The 16125-nt window shown below is 57.8% G+C and overlaps 2 protein-coding genes across 4 annotated transcripts in view; one reads left to right on the forward strand and one right to left on the reverse strand.

Moving 5' to 3' along the window:
- The window catches only part of SYTL3 (synaptotagmin like 3), an 80713-nt gene extending 71102 nt beyond the window's left edge, over positions 1-9611 (forward strand). For all 3 annotated transcript variants that reach the window (XM_066247925.1, XM_066247923.1, XM_066247924.1), the window contains exons 11-16: positions 865-967; positions 2855-3025; positions 5558-5663; positions 7034-7136; positions 8033-8238; positions 9243-9611. In XM_066247925.1, coding sequence (XP_066104022.1) covers positions 865-967; positions 2855-3025; positions 5558-5663; positions 7034-7136; positions 8033-8238; positions 9243-9352 — 799 coding nt within the window. In that variant the 3' untranslated portion in view covers positions 9353-9611. The remainder of the gene's footprint in view (positions 1-864; positions 968-2854; positions 3026-5557; positions 5664-7033; positions 7137-8032; positions 8239-9242) is intronic.
- A 659-nt stretch (positions 9612-10270) lies between these two features.
- Positions 10271-16125, reverse strand: part of EZR (ezrin) — a 51999-nt gene continuing 46144 nt past the window's right edge. Inside the window, exons 9-14 of the mRNA XM_066247827.1 lie at positions 15867-16030; positions 15412-15542; positions 13422-13582; positions 13015-13107; positions 11391-11642; positions 10271-11235 (exon numbers count right to left, since the gene is read on the reverse strand). Of these exons, the coding sequence (XP_066103924.1) occupies positions 11071-11235; positions 11391-11642; positions 13015-13107; positions 13422-13582; positions 15412-15542; positions 15867-16030 (966 nt within the window). The 3' untranslated portion in view covers positions 10271-11070. The remainder of the gene's footprint in view (positions 11236-11390; positions 11643-13014; positions 13108-13421; positions 13583-15411; positions 15543-15866; positions 16031-16125) is intronic.

Here is a 16125-nt window from a genome sequence, read left to right on the forward strand (position 1 = left end):
GAGCAAAGGAACAGTGAAGAATAGTTGACCGTGGCCCTGGAGTACTTTCTCGAGGACTTGGACTGACAGGGAAGAAGACGCCTGAGCCTGGAGCTCCAGGAGGGACCGGATCACGGCGGGGTTGCTGTGGTTTTGTTTGCTTTGGGAATGTTGAGCCTGCTGCTAACCTGTGGCGACAGGGCCTGGACCAGCAGGGTCACTGCCATCAGTAAAGCTGCGGGAGGAGCCAGGAAGGGCAGTGTCGGGACCTGAGTGGGGGGATCGGCCTAGAACAGAATTTCAGGGCATGGGCAGAGTGCTGGTGGAGCCATAGCCTGTCCCACTGCCTCTCCCGGCTAAGCTCCGGCCCTGGGGGTCTGCAGAGAGGGCTCAGGCAGACAGGCTGGGGGGCCCCGCGAGGGGAGAGCAGAGTTAAGGCATACACTTTACGTTTCCATGTTTTTTGGGGGGGAGGGGTGTTGGTTAGAGGTGACAGATGGAGGGAGGACAAGCTGGCACATGGCCTCTACATCCTGGTAGGTCCAGGAACCTGCCACCATGGGACCCCTAAAGCCTCTGCTTCCATGGTCGCCACCAAATGGCAGGTGGTGGACAGTGCAGAGTCCAGGGGTGGGGTATGAGGACAGCAGGCAACTCCACCCTCTGCCCACCTTCCTAGAACGTTCCGGAGGATGATGGCCAAAGACGGAGTAAACAGAAGTCGAGTACCAGCCTATCGCTCACTGTCAGTGGTGGCCCTGATCCCTTCCGTCTCTGCCCAATCCGGCGGCAGGCAGGGCGGAGGAGCCGCTGACAAATGGTTCTCCTCCCTCCTCGTCCTCCGCCTGTCCCCTTCATCTGGTCCTGTCTGCGTTTGGTCCCTAGGTACGTAAAGACCTATCTGCTGCCTGACTCCTCCTCCCAGGGCAAGCGCAAGACTGCAGTCCGAAAGAACACGGTGGACCCGACCTTTCAGGAGACCCTAAAGGTACCAGCTGGGCAGATATTCGTGTGCTGAGCCTCCCTGTCGTGGGCCGGGCACGTGGGGGCCGGAGTCCAGCGGACAGTTCTTCCAAAGCCTTGAGTCAGTTAAACATAAGTGCCGACACTTAGACATTTCTGCGGGGCCTGTCAATCAGTAGCGAGGTGGTGAAAGATCAACTTCCGCATTTGTCCAGGAAAAGTGCAGAGTCGGCTGGACTCGCGATTAATGATTTCCAAGGAAATGGTAAAAAGGAAAAAAAAGAATCTGGCTGCCTTTTAACTTTTAAAATCAGTTTGTTGAATTTTCATAGTTGTCAGGTTTTCTCAAGCAGAGTCCCCTGTAGATTAAGCTAGATGGCCATCTTCATAAAAGTGTCCCTTGACTGTGACAGCTGAGAGTTGTACGAGTTTCTTGTCATGTTAAGAAACACATAGTTATTTTATGAAAAAAATCTAGAGGTTTGGGTCTTCACTTTTCTTGGTGCAAACGAGTAGGATCTGTGGCTTAGGGCGGGGGAGGGGAGACCGCCCCACGTGGGTGGCGGAGGGAGGGGCTGCGGGGCTGTGAGGGGGCGTGCGGGGGCGTGCGGGTTCCACCTGGCAGGCCCCCAGCTGGAAGCGCAGGCCCGACTCGGGATGATGCATGTATCCAGTCAAGGCTGAGAAACCCAGGGCCCCCCCATGTCAGGACTGGAGAGGAGGGGGCCTTGTTTGCCTTCCTTGCTGAGAAGGGCCCTTTATGGACCCCCGGCAAGGGGCCATCTGGGCAGCTGGTGCAAGAGTCCCTTTTGGTAAATAATAATAGTTACTGCTTTTGTGCCCCTGCTGTGGCCAAGGGCCTAATATACCCATGATTGAGGGATTAGAATCCTCATTTACCAACAGGAAAACTGAGACTAATCAAACCCACAATGGACTAGGAGTCCTCAAAATTTCTGTGCATGGGAATCCCCAAGATGTGGGCAGGCCAGAGGCATGGCTGGTATGGGACCGTTCTAGTGGCAAGTCAGGGGGCCCGTCCTCAGATGGTTTTCAAGGACCTGCAAAAAATTTTGAAAAGCTGTGTGCGCCTCCACAGTTTGATATCTAAAATGGCTCATATGTTTTAATTAAGGTGTTTTGTATGAAACAGAGGTAGATACATATCTTACAGTCTATAAAATGAGATAAAATTCGGGATGGGCAACATTTTAGATAAATATTTAATTACATAATTTGATTGTTTTAAAGTTTAGCTTATTTAAAATGAGTACAGAATCTCAAAGCACCTGAAAATTTTATCTATTGGTTTTATGCAGTATACTGTATTTTCGTTGCCTGGAAGACTTCCCAGAGGCATTTAAAAACATCACTGACCCTAATGTATTCTCAATTCAGCACTTAACCGTCTCTACAGAAATGCTTTCAAGACAGAGAAGATGGACAGTAGGGACCGGTAGGGACTGTAGGGAAGATAGACGTAGGGAAGCAGAGCGATATTGAGAGTTTTGCAGAAATCAGCATTTGAATGACCATTTGTTTAGCACCCTAGGGATTCGCACAGCCTGGGGCAGGCACCAGAGGAAGAGTGGGGTGTGGAAGCAGAGCGATATTGAGAGTTTTGCAGAAATCAGCATTTGAATGACCATTTGTTTAGCACCCTAGGGATTCGCACAGCCTGGGGCAGGCACCAGAGGAAGAGTGGGGTGTGGAAACCATCTTCTGCCAGCTTTGAGGAAAGTGCACGTGACAGTTGAGGCTCTAGAAATGAAACGTTAGCATCTCCTAAGCCGGGCGCTTGACCCTTGGGACATCTTCCTGTACTTTCACTCGGCCCGCTGGACGGAGGCCCCTGTGGCCGGGTCGTGTGGCTCTGGGGACCACCACTGACGTCTCTGTTCTGCCTCTGCAGTACCAGGTGGAGCCTGCCCAGCTGGTGACGCGGTGGCTGCAGGTGTCCGTGTGGCACATGGGCTCGCTCGCCCGGAGGGTGTTTCTTGGAGAAGTGATCATTCCTCTGGCCACATGGGACTTCGAAGACAGCGCAACACAGTCCTTCAGCTGGCATCCGCTGCGGGCCAAGGTGACGTCTGGTTCGGGACTGGGCGACCTCGCGCCCACCGTGAGAACTTTGCAAAGGGATCCAAGAAGAGCAAACCTACCTGGAACCCTTGGGACCCAGGGCAGTTGTGCACATGCACAGGCTTTTAAAGAAAACTTTGGGCTCCGTGTCCCAGCTGAGGGACTCGGGCCTGCTCAGCTTTGTTCTCGTGCCATGTAGCCCTGTCTTAGTGCAGCCCTGCACCAGTCTGGATCAGGCCAGGGGTCAGTGCTCCTGTGATGCCCTTGCTGGTCTGCGCCTTTTTTCCCAAATCAGGGTCACTCGGTGTCTGCTGAGGTGGCCTCGGCCTTCTCACGGCTCTGCGGTCAAAATCCATGACCTGTGGCCAGTCCAGCCTGCCCCCTGGGTGGGGCCACGCCGCAGTCATTTGGACTATAGTGTATTGTTTCTAACTGCCCCACCCCAGGCACGCCCAGACAGTAGGTGAGAATGATTAGACCCAATGCTGTCAGGCGGGCAGGCTGCCCTGATGGTGGGGACCTCGTGTCCTGCTCAGGGTGAGGTCAGGCAGGCCAGGCGGAGCTGGCGGTGCAGGGAGGGAGAGAGGCCGGGGTCAGGTCCACGTTTCTTTTTTGTTGTTGTTGTTTTTGTTTGTTTGTTTGTTTTTTGTATTTTTCTGAAGCTGGAAACGGGGAGAGACAGTCAGACAGACTCCCGCATGTGCCCCACCGGGATCCACCCGGCACGCCCACCAGGGGCGATGCTCTGCCCCTCCGGGGCGTCGCTCTGCCGTGACCAGAGTCACTCTAGCGCCTGGGGCAGAGGCCAAGGAGTCATCCCCAGCGCCCGGGCTATCTTTGCTCCAATGGAGCCTTGGCTGTGGGAGGGGAAGAGAGAGACAGAGAGGAAGGGGGGGGGGGGGTGGAGAAGCAAATGGGCGCTTCTCCTGTGTGCCCTGGCCGGGAATTGAACCCGGGTCCCCCGCACGCCAGGCCGACGCTCTACTGCTGAGCCAACGGGCCAGGGCCAGGTCCACATTTCTTGGGCGGCTACGTTGCCTATTTCTGTGCCAAGATTCAAGGTTGGAAGAGAGTGTGAATGAGATAGAAAAGGGAGAGAAAATGTGGGTGGGCTCTGTTATCTCCTGAGAAAGGACAACAGAAGGGGCGACCCCGCCAGGGGAAGGCTCACAGGCCTGGCCCAGGTCCCGCCATCTCCGCTTCAGCCGGGGAGGTGATCAGTCCGGATGCCTCTGCTTAGACATGGCATTGGTTTGCAGCCATTCCGGGTCCAGCTGAGGGCACTCCGCCTGGGAGCCATCCCCTGCCCCCTTCCTGCACTCATCTCTCTCTGTGGTCTGTGCAGCCCCTGGTACCCAGCGCCTTCTCATCTCAGAGCCTGGGGCCACACGCAGAATCTCCGCTTGGAGTGGTTCTCCTGTCCAAGGTCTGCCCAAGACATCGCTTAAGTCCCATCTCTTCCATAAAGGCTTCCCGATTTTTCCTGCCAGACAGGGTCTCCGCGTAGGACCCTGTCCTTGGGGCATCCTGCCTGTCTTCTCCCCCACTCCGGATAAGAGAGGCTGCCACCAAAACTGGTCATCCATTGGCCAGCAAGTTAGGAACAGGAAGTGCCAGGCTACAGGCGTCCTCCCTGATGCCGGCCGGTCCTGGCCCTGGCGCTGGATCTGGGGTGTCTGCTCACTGCCCTGCCCCTTGGCCCTGACAGGCGGGGCCGTGTGGGTGTCGCTGGGTTGGCCGGCTTTCTGGAAGCAGAGGGTGGAGGAGGCCTTATCTCCTTTGGCAGCTGAGGGCCTCCGCCTGCCCTGGGGGCAGCTAGAACCAGGAGAGCCACAGGGGAGGCCTCCTCCATTGCCCCAGGCACCCTCACTGAGTTCCCAGCTGCTGATGGTTGTGAACGAAGGGGCCCTTCCCTCCCCCACAGGCCAGGGGGTCAGTGCTCCGCAGTCTCCTCTCCGGCCTTTCCTTACTTTCTGGCAGAATCACTCTTGACCAGACACGCGACCTGAGAAGAGGGAGGTGCCCTCTGCGTGGAGTTGAGGACAGGAGGGGCCAACTCACCCAGACTTAAGGGCTGCCCCTGTGCCCTGGGCACCGAGCTTGGAAGGCTGTTGGTCTCTGGTGCCTTCAGTGCCTGGCACAGGACGGTAGCCAGTCTTTACGGACCTGAATGGAGTCTGTGGGAGTCTTGGTTTTATTTACATTTTCAAACTAGGTTGCATCCAGTTTCCTTAGCACTCTCTTTTGAGCCCCTCTGCTCTTGGGCCATCTGCCCGGGGGTGGTGGGGGGGAAGGGAGGCTGAGGTGTGTCTCCCACACTGAGGGTGGTAAGGGTGGGAGGAGGGCACCACGATGGAAGGAAGAGCAGTCCTGCCCTGGACATGCCCACTCCACCCCAGGGCTCTCCGAGGCCTGCGGAGGCTTTGCAGGGATGGTGGAGGGAGAGGGGTTATGGACAGAGAGGAGGCGCCCAGAAGAGCCCTGAAGGTCGGGGCCTGGGTTCCGGCCTCTGACCTCCGCCTCTCGCCCCCAGGCGGAGAAGCTCGGAGACAGCATTCCTCAGAATCACGGAGAACTCGCGGTCCGGGCCAAACTGGTGCTCCCTGCCGGGCCCCGAGAACTCCAGGAGGCACAGGAAGGTAGGTGGCCTCCAGCCCCACGAATGTTCCTGTCACTGTGTCACAGTCCTCAAAGCCTGGAGCTGCAGGCAGGCTGAGAGGCCGGCCAGTGTTCCCTGGCACTTCCTGTCCCCAGCCACGGACGCAGCATGCCCCGTAACTGTCGCCCAGTGGGGAGCCAGCCTGGGGAACGCTCTCTGGAGCCCAAGGCTTGGGAGGGAATCAAACGGCCCAGAGGAGGAGAGGCCTGTGATCCATCCCTGCCTTCCAAGGCTCTGAGGTCACCAGCCCTGCACTTACTCACAAGAGGCTGGCTCAGATAGTCACCCTGGTGAGAATGGTCCTGCTGTGGCCTCTCTTGAAGAATGACTTCCTGCGTTATTGGTGGGAGTTTGGCTCTTTGGAACACACCGGGGCGTGCAGGGCTCCACATGGACAGTCTAGGCTGCCGGTCACATGAGCATCTCCTGCCCAGCAAGAGATCGGGCCAAGGGCAGGTCCTCAAGGCACTTGCAGATGAAACTGACTTAAACATGGGGTGTGTGGGAAGACGAGGGGGGAAGTGGAGTCAGGGAGAACATGCACTTCCAGGATGTATTTTAGTGACTTCCTGTATGAAGGCTCCTGGAAGATCTCGCTGGACCAGCAGCAAGCACCCTGTGGTCATCTCCAATCCCCTAGAACAGAGGTCTTAGGGCCACCACCTGCCCCCATACCACTGGCCCCCACTAGACTGAAACCTTAGCATCCTTCCTCTCCTCGGGCAGTCTTGACTCTGTTGCCATAGGATTTCAGCAACCCCTCCAGGCCGCACCGCACAGGCTGTTTGGTGGGACGGGGGTGGGTGCGGGGCCAGCAGAGCCTTCTGCAGTGCCGAGTCCTCTTCCTCGCTGTGCTCCCAGGGTCTGTGGGCCGTCACACATCTTCCTGCTGTGCTCCCAGGGTCTGTGGTGCCATCGCACATCTTCCTGCTGTGCTCCCAGGGTCTGTGGTGCCGTCACACATCTTCCTGCTGTGCTCCCAGGGTCTGTGGTGCCGTCGCACATCTTCCTGCCGTGCTCCCAGGGTCTTGGGCCGTCACACATCTTCCTGCTGTGCTCCCAGGGTCTGTGGGCCGTCACACATCTTCCTGCTGTGCTCCCAGGGTCTGTGGTGCCGTCGCACATCTTCCTGCTGTGCTCCCAGGGTCTGTGGGCCGTCACACATCTTCCTCGCTGTGCTCCCAGGGTCTGTGGGCCGTCGCACATCTTCCTGCTGTGCTCCCAGGGTCTGTGGGCCGTCACACATCTTCCTGCTGTGCTCCCAGGGTCTGCGGTGCTGAGTCCTCTTCCTCGCTGTGCTCCCAGGGTCTGTGGGCCGTCACACATCTTCCTGCTGTGCTTTTCTTCCAGGGACAGAACGGCCATCAAGTGATGGTCAACTCTGCTTGGTGGTGCTGGGAGCCAAGAATTTACCTGTGCGGCCAGGTGGTACTCTAAACTCATTCGTTAAGGGGTAGGTATTAGATTTCATCAAATATTATTTCCTGGTGATCTGCTATACATTCAGCATGGCCCTAGGCACTATAGAAAACACCAAAAAGCGTGAGCCATTTAAAACTCGCCGTAGGTTAGCTCTCCTACAAAAATCTACCAGAAGTCGTGTTAAAGACTTTGATCTCCAAGAATTCATGCTGACGCTAGCGTTGGAATAAACACCACACGTTTTCACCTGAAAGCCCGGATCTCAGCAGCCCTTGTAACTGAGTCAGCATTTACTGACTGAGGTGGAGCGTGGGGAAAGTTGTGTTTACTGATGTTTCCTCAGCTTCATTCAGGTGGGCCCTGCATTCCCAGTAAAGATGGCCGACTCGGCAGATTTTGTTCTATTTGTATTCACTATTTTCCAGAGGTAAAGCAGACCCCATGATTATGTAGAGTTGCTGAAGCCCCAGGCCAGCGCTGCTCTGGAAAATGACCTACTAGTCAAGACAGAATGGGTTGTCCTAACCCTGGTGTTTGTCTGAGCAGCCTTGGGCACGTTACTCGGCCCTCTGAATTTATCCTCCTGAGGACAACAGGGTTCACGTGAGATGACGTGTGTGCAGTGTCTGGTCCCTGGTGGCAGATCGGGTGGTAGGCCACCAGCGAGGGGGATTAAGACAAGGACCACATGGCCTCAGGATCCCAAACCACCCCGAGTGTCTGGTGCAGAGCTCAGCTTTGAACTCAGGACGTCTGAGCCAGAGGTCACCTGGCCAGTCCTGAGATCCCTGTTCTCTTTTGTTGTAGAGTTTGTGTTTTGTGGTCGATCTAGCCCTTTTCTGAGCTCTAACAGTCTGGCTGATAAGCACGTTCCAGGCTGTGCGGAGGGCGGGTCTCACAGGGTGTGTGTCTGTCTTCCTTCTGCAGCTGTCTCACTCTGCCAGACAGACAGACACTGAGGCTGAAGTCCCCAGTCCTGAAGAAGCAAGTGTGTCCCCAGTGGAAGCACTCCTTTGTTTTCAACGGCGTGAGCCCGTCTCAGCTGAGGCAGTCCAGCCTGGCGCTGTCCGTCTGGGACCAGGCCGTGTTCGGTGTGAAGGACCGCCTACTGGGAGAGGCCTGGCTGGGCCCCGGTAAGTCTGCAGGAGCCAGTGAGGAGGCCCTGGCGCACGGCTGCTCCCAGGAGCCCGTCCTGCGCGGATCCCATGAAAAGAAGTCCTGTTTCCGCCAGGGCAGGTGCTTTTGCTGGCTTCGAGGCCGCCTCCCCCGCTGTCCTGGGAGCACCGAGTCCAGTGCTCCCTGTGCAGTGCAGCGATAATGCAGCAAAGTATTTCAACAATTTAAATCAGATTTAAGATCTGCCAAAGGAACAAAAATTACAGGCCTCCCAACGGGCCGGGACGGCATCGGCTTCTGTCCCTGGCGTCCATCACGAAGGGATTATTTTCTTAAAGGAAAATACCTTCTTAACCCACACAACTGGCGACTCAGAAAGTATGTCATTAGGAGTGGAACCAAAGGGCGATGCTTTTGTGTTGCCCAGCAGGGGTGCTCTGGCATTGTGGGGGGCAGCCCTGGCGAGGGCCGAGTGCCCCAGCCCTCCCACTGGTTGCCAACAGTGCCCCCCAAACACTGTGCCAACCAAGACACCTGCACATTTCTCCAAGGCCAACCGAGACCACTCAAGAGAACCGGCTATTAAATTACAACTTGTTTTAAATGAACTATTGTCCAAAGCAGACCTCCTTCCCCTAAGGAAGTACTTTCCATGAACAAACCTGGCCCCCAGGTCCGGGACACCCACACCTCCCCACAGACACTATATTGTTAGGACTAGTCAACCCTCTTCAGAGAACCAACTTGCCACGCCTCCCTCTACAGGAGAGTTTCGGGCTTGGAGTCCTCAGGGCTCCGGGGGGTCCTTGGGGAGGATGCCTGGGCCTGTCCTGTTCTGAACACCTTTTGTTGGGGGTGGGAGTCTCTCCCCTGCTTACCCATGGTTGGTTGGTTAATACTGTCTTATGCCGAGGTGGAAATTGCTTTCTGCTGTTCTTCCCTTTGAAAAAGCTGAGGGATGGGGTGGCTCAGTGGTCTGCGGGCCCCTCGTCACTCACCTGTCGTTTCTCTCCCACCCCAGAGGATGACCCAGCCGGCGGCGCTGACTCAGGCTCACAGTCAACGCTTCAGTGGCAGAAAGTCCTTTCCAGCCCTAACACATGGACAGACGTGACACTCATCCTGCACTGAGGCGGAGGTGCCACCGTGCGGCCGGTTCAAGTGCACGTGCCTGCAGGTGGAGGACCTGTGGCCACACAGCGGGTGAAAGGGCGACCCCTCTCCACCTACAGCTGTGATGCAGCTAGAATGTTCTTCCATGTCCTTCTGCCTACATTTAAGTTAGAGCAGTGATCGCCGTCATAGAAGTCTTGGGTTGGCTCTCCAGGTTCCAAGAGATGTGGAAGACGGCCAGATTTCAATAAATATTACCTCCATCTCCTGGAGTTGATCATAGTGGAAATCATGGCCTTGTGTGTGTTTCAAAGAAAAAAAGCAAAAAGCCTGGTGGGTATCGGATCCCTCCCATTGTACTGCAGAGAACTGTTTCTGGAGGCAGGTCCGCCAACCCCATGGAGAGCTGGGTGGGGGACAGGGAGACTCCCATTTTGGGTGGGTTAGCCTACAGTCCACGTGGGGACACCCAGCCCCACGAGGCAGCACGGCAGGACTGCAGACCCCACACATAGACATTTACGCTGAGCCTCGCCGTTCATGGCCGCATGGGGCTCACCTGCACGCCATGATGTTGGAACCGAAGAGGAAAAGGCAGAGTGGAGGAGGGAGGGAGGAACAGGGTTCGTGCGTGAGCAGAGTGGGCAGCAGGAGAGCTGACACGTCCACAGCTTTCCCAGATGTGGCAGAGAACAGAAAAAGGTCAGAACGGGTTCTTCCGGTGGACAGAGTCACTGACTGGATCAGGAGGGCCTGCGTGACTGGGGTCTGAATTAATAGTGTGTGTTTTTCAAACGAGAAGTTGCGATAGAAAACTGAAATGTGTGTACATGGTCGATGACGTGCACAGAGGACAAGGACAGTGGAGAGAGGTCATTTTTACAGATGTGATGAGAGGCTCACGCTGCCCTCACCACATCAGAGCACGTGCCATGGTTCTGTGGTTTTCAATAGGTAATTCCTTTATTATTCTGTAAAAGGTAACAAAATATACAGAACAGAACTTTCCCTTTTTTAAACTAATGTTACAAACCCATGTTATCGCGTATATATAAATACTATACTCTATTGCTGATCATTAATTAGGTGGATAAGTCCAACAATGTAGCCCTCTGTTAAAAAACAAAAAACAAGAGAAGTTTAAGAGCGGAGTATCCCGCGTTGTTTATCCTGAGCAACCACAGGATTGTGTCAGCTGAGGGAGGAATCACTGTGTGTGCATGTGGGTGAGTGCTTTAGACTCCATGTTCACCACTCAAAAAAACATAAATATACAAGAGGCATCCTTCATAGAAATCAAGTACAAATCAATCAATCTGAGCTAATTTCAAATACAGGAAAAAAAAAAGTATGGCACAGAACAGAGGCACACTGCGGTTTTAATTATGCGGGATCTCGTATCACACATGCCAGCATGGCGGTTGTCGTCGGACTTGACAGGCATCTCGCTCCTTGATTCAGTCAGCCCTGCTCCGAGCACAAAACAGGAAGTGATTCAATAATAATAAAAACCAGGCCCTTTTGGCACTATAATACAAATGGGAAAAGTGAACCAGGGACGCTCCCACTGGTCCTAGCCCCAGAATGTTCCCACTGACATAGCTACTCTCTCTTGAAAGGAACTGGAGTATGAGGGAGGGGGTCTAGATTTAGAGAACTACAGATGCAAGTTGAAGTCTGCGAGGCACCCTCAGGAGCCCTGGCTCCGGCCCCACCCCGCCCAGTCCAGGCGGCCTTCACATGGCCTCGAACTCGTCGATGCGCTGCTTGGTGTTGCCCTGCCGGATCTGCCGCAGCGTCTTGTACTTGTCCCGGCCTTGCCTCATGTTCTCGTTGTGGATGATGTCGTTGTGGGTCCTCTTGTTCTCGTCCCTGGCCTGGGACAGCTCGTTGGACAGAGTCTGCAACAGCAAGAAGCAGGGCTCAGGCCCCGCCCCGGCCCCGCCCCGAGCCCCTCCCCCTGGCGGCCCCGCCCCGAGCCCCTCCCCCTGGCGGCCCCGCCCCCGGCACCCCTCCCCCTGCCTGCCTGCAGGCTGGAGGCCTGGGACACCCTCACCATGAGCTGCCGCTGCACGCGCTCATTCTTCTCGGCCTCGGTGATCCGCTTCTCCTCGTTGCGGTCGTCCAGGATGCCCTCGCTGGACAGCTCGGCGCTGTAGCCCGTGTACTCCGTGCCCTCCTCTTGCGGGTTCTCCTGCACGTGGTAGCCCACCGGCTCGTACACGGGGGGCGGCGGGGGCGGCGGCGCCGTCATCACCAGGTGCAGCTCCTCCTTGGTCTTCACCAGGTCATCCTGGGCCTCCTTGGCCTTCAGAAGCAAATCAGCGGCAGGTGAGGAGTCTCACCCGGAGCCTCCTGTCTGCGCCACCTTCCTCAGAATCACCTCTTCTTAACGAAGGAGGCCGATTCTCCCTGCTAGTGAGGATTCCGCCCCTCTTGCCCTGCCTTTCTCCTGGCAGGCTGATTACACAGGCCCCCGCAGGGCCCGACCAGCTGCTGCTGGGCCTGGGGTTCCGGGTCCTCCTAGCAGTTACCAATCGTGCCCATAGTGCAGAGAGATACTGATGCCGTTTCCCCAAGTACCCTAACGTTTTTTGTCTATAATCATAATTAAAAAAAAAAAAAAGATTCTCCCCACCACTGGGCAGAGCTGCACTAGTGGTTTGCTGCACGGCTTTACTCCTCCTTGTGCGTGGCTGGTTAACACCCCACTGCTGGCTGGCACCCCGCTCAGGAAGTCTTCCACCCATCACCCCTCATCCTTCCAGTCACGTCTCAGGGGCACGTACACTGAACCCACTTCTTCACCACCGTGACCCCACAGATGAGCTTGGTTTGTACCTGTTTTGTTACCAGCTTGTCCCACTTAATACTCTATGATAATCACACTCTCTAAAAACCTGAGGACTGAAGTCTTCTGCAAGCAATTTCAGCTGCTGGCGGGCAGGGTGAAGACTAGTTAGGGGAAGGCACCAGGCGTCCCCAGAAGAGCTGCCACAGAGGGGCAAGCATGGAAAAGGGCAGGCAGAAGGGGTGGGAGGGGAGAGGAGCCCCCCACCACTCGGCTGAGGCCTATACTCTGCACTGTTCCCAAAGCTCCCCAGGGCCCATGCGTGCCTGGTGGGCGTGAAAGTTCACAAGTGGAGAGAGGCTCTCTGGGCTACAGTTTATTAAAGCTCTCTGCAAGTCCTTAGAGCAAGCTCAGAAATTGGGTATCAATCCCCATCCTCAACAAGAAAACCAGACTCAGAGAGGTGAGGCCATGTGTCCTGGTCACACAGCAAACGCGGGGCAGAGCCTGGACTCCCACCCCATTCCAGAGACCTCCCAGGTCCTGGTCACTCCATGGTGCCAGGCTGCAGGAGCAGCAGCTTGAGGGGGGGGGTAGTGTTTCGGGCTCTGTGGCTCGTTGCTGGGGGCACCAGCCTAATCCCTACTTAAAGCCAGTTCCTGGTGGGGCCAAACAGCTCAGGGTGGCTACTGCAAAGTGGGTGGAGGTGAACAGTTGCTCTTTGTTCTCCTGAGCACTCGCTGGGGCCCAGGGCAAGCCCATTCCTATGGGGATTTCTGTCTAAGGACAAGTGGTATTGCGAAACGTCCCAAGGCTTTTGATGTGACCTGCCAGGATGGCCCGGGCCCCGCCCGCCTGCCACAGGGCCCAGGGCTCGCCGGGCACTCACCCGGTGCTGCCACTCCTCCACCTCGTCCTCCTTGCGCCTGCGCGCCTCTTCCAGGAGGGCGATCTTGGCGGTGTACTCCGCGAGCTCCGCGGCCTGCAAGGAGCAAAGCTGCGATTATTCCTGCAACGCTTTCAATAGAGTCCATCTGTGAATGAACTGTCTCCCTGGTAACGCGGCCGCGTCCCTCCTTCCCTCCGTCCCCAGCCAGCAGCGTCCACCCACTTCAGCCCGGCATGTCTAGACCGCGCCTGGCCTGCCCAGTTGGCCCCTCCCCTCTGGACACTTGACACCGTCCTGTTGATCATTTTACAGCCCAGACAGAAATCATTGTCAGGCAGGTGTCACTTTTTCAGTCCCCAGAGGCAGCCTCTCCATAATTCAGCATGGTGAAACCCGGGGACTCCTACCAGCTGCTCCTGGCTCTTTATCTGATCCACCGTCTGCTTCTCCAGCTCCTCCTTGGCCAGCAGTGCGGCCAGGCGCTCGGCCTCCAGGCGCTCAGCCTCCTCCTCTGCACGTCTCCGCTCCTCCTCCAGCTGCAGGGCCCTCTGAATCTGGTCCGAGAGCTCTGCAGGGGACACGGCGCCAGAGCTGCTCACGGCACCGCCACCCGCTGCCGTCCAGCCCTGACTCCCAGCCGGGGCGGTGGGCCGAGTCTCCTGAGTCTCGTGGCGAGGGGGCCCCTCCTGCCCTTCCCACTGTGTTTGCGGGGTGTGTTCCTCGCGGCAGAGCACTGAGAAGGCCTGTCCTGCAGCCTGGCCCTCACACCAGCCTGTGACCTTGGGCAACCTGACCTATCTACTAGAGCTTAACACCCTCCTCAGGAAAACTTAAAAAGCACTCGGCACAGATGGAAACCAAGTGCTGAACTGTTTTCCAATCCCAACACCCATCCTATCCCATCTCTCTACAGGGCTCTCTCTGGGTGCCGGGCTGAGGTGGCTACGCCGTTAGGTGTGGGTGCTGCCTGTCTGGTGCCAGGCTGATGGCTACGCCGTTAGGTGTGGGTGCTGCCTGTCTGGTGCCAGGCTGATGGCTACGCCGGTAGGTGTGGGTGCTGCCTGTCTGGTGCCAGGCTGATGGCTACGCCGTTAGGTGTGGGTGCTGCCTGTCTGGTGCCGGGCTAATGGCTACGCCGTTAGGTGTGGGTGCTGTCTGTCCGGTGCCAGGCTGAGGTGGCTATGCCGGTAGGTGTGGGTGCTGTCTGTCCGGTGCCGGGCTGAGGTGGCTACGCCGTTAGGTGTGGGTGCTGCCTGTCTGGTGCCGGGCTGAGGTGGCTACACTGTTAGGTGTGGGTGCTGCCTGTCCGGTGCCAGGCTGATGGCTACGCCGTTAGGTGTGGGTGCTGCCTGTCCGGTGCCAGGCTGATGGCTACGCCGTTAGGTGTGGGTGCTGCCTGTCCGGTGCCAGGCTGATGGCTACGCCGTTAGGTGTGGGTGCTGTCTGTCCGGTGCCGGGCTGAGGTGGCTACACCGTTAGGTGTGGGTGCTGTCTGTCCGGTGCCGGGCTGAGGTGGCTACGCCGTTAGGTGTGGGTGCTGCCTGTCCGGTGCCGGGCTGAGGTGGCTACGCCGGTAGGTGTGGGTGCTGCCTGTCCGGTGCCAGGCTGATGGCTACGCCGGTAGGTGTGGGTGCTGCCTGTCCGGTGCCAGGCTGATGGCTACGCCGGTAGGTGTGGGTGCTGCCTGTCCGGTGCCAGGCTGATGGCTACGCTGTTAGGTGTGGGTGCTGCCTGTCCGGTGCCAGGCTGAGGTGGCTACGCCGGTAGGTGTGGGTGCTGTCTGTCCGGTGCCAGGCTGAGGTGGCTACGCCGGTAGGTGTGGGTGCTGCCTGTCCGGTGCCAGGCTGAGGTGGCTACACCGTTAGGTGTGGGTGCTGCCTGTCCGGTGCCAGGCTGATGGCTACGCCGGTAGGTGTGGGTGCTGCCTGTCCGGTGCCAGGCTGATGGCTACGCCGGTAGGTGTGGGTGCTGTCTGTCCGGTGCCAGGCTGAGGTGGCTACACCGTTAGGTGTGGGTGCTGCCTGTCCGGTGCCAGGCTGATGGCTACGCCGGTAGGTGTGGGTGCTGCCTGTCCGGTGCCAGGCTGAGGTGGCTACGCCGGTAGGTGTGGGTGCTGCCTGTCCGGTGCCAGGCTGATGGCTACGCCGGTAGGTGTGGGTGCTGCCTGTCCGGTGCCAGGCTGAGGTGGCTACGCCGGTAGGTGTGGGTGCTGCCTGTCCGGTGCCAGGCTGATGGCTACGCTGTTAGGTGTGGGTGCTGCCTGTCCGGTGCCAGGCTGAGGTGGCTACGCCGGTAGGTGTGGGTGCTGCCTGTCCGGTGCCAGGCTGATGGCTACGCCGGTAGGTGTGGGTGCTGCCTGTCCGGACGTGGCACGCGCCTGCCCGGGGAGTGGCCCACCTTTCTCGGCCTTCTTAGTCTTCTGCTCGTAGTCCTGCAGCCTGAGCATCAACTCCTCCTTCTCCCTCATCATCTGCTCCTTCTCCCTCTCCACAGTCTCCCTCCTCTTCTTCTCGTTCTCCAGCTGCTGCCTGTGCAGGGGAGGGCACGGACACTTAGACTCAAGCGCTGGGACCCGTCACAAGTCAGTCACCCCGAGGAGAAGCAGGGCGGCTGCCGGCCCCAAGCCTACACCACCAGGCCCGGCAACTGGAGGGAGCAGCTGCTGCTTAGTCACCTGCCGTCCCCAGCTCCACGTTCCCACCCCGGGCTCTGCCACCCCTCAGCCCCCAGTGGGCAGCTCCACGGGGCCAGGCAGCTCTGACCCCACGTGGTCACTAAGTGATGTCCCGCCGGCGGTCCCGATGGGGACAGCGCCAGCCCCGAGGCCCCCGGACTGCCTGCGGCCCGCTCACCGCTCCAGCTGCTTCTGGTGCTTCTCCTCCCGGGCCTGGGCCTTCATCTGCTGCACCTCGATGGTGTCGGGCTTCCTGCGGCGCATGTACAGCTCGTGGTTCCCCATGCAGAGCTGCAGGATCCGCTTGTTGATGCGCAGGCGTGGGGCGTAGAACACGAAGTCCTGCAGCGCAGCACAGGGTGACTCAGGCATGCCCCTTGCTGAACTGGCGGCCCAACATGCTACCCGCCCAGGTTAAAAGGACTCGCAGAGCAGAG

This window comes from Saccopteryx bilineata, chromosome 12 (genome assembly GCF_036850765.1).
Source record: "Saccopteryx bilineata isolate mSacBil1 chromosome 12, mSacBil1_pri_phased_curated, whole genome shotgun sequence".
Classification (NCBI taxonomy): Eukaryota; Metazoa; Chordata; class Mammalia; order Chiroptera; family Emballonuridae; genus Saccopteryx; species Saccopteryx bilineata.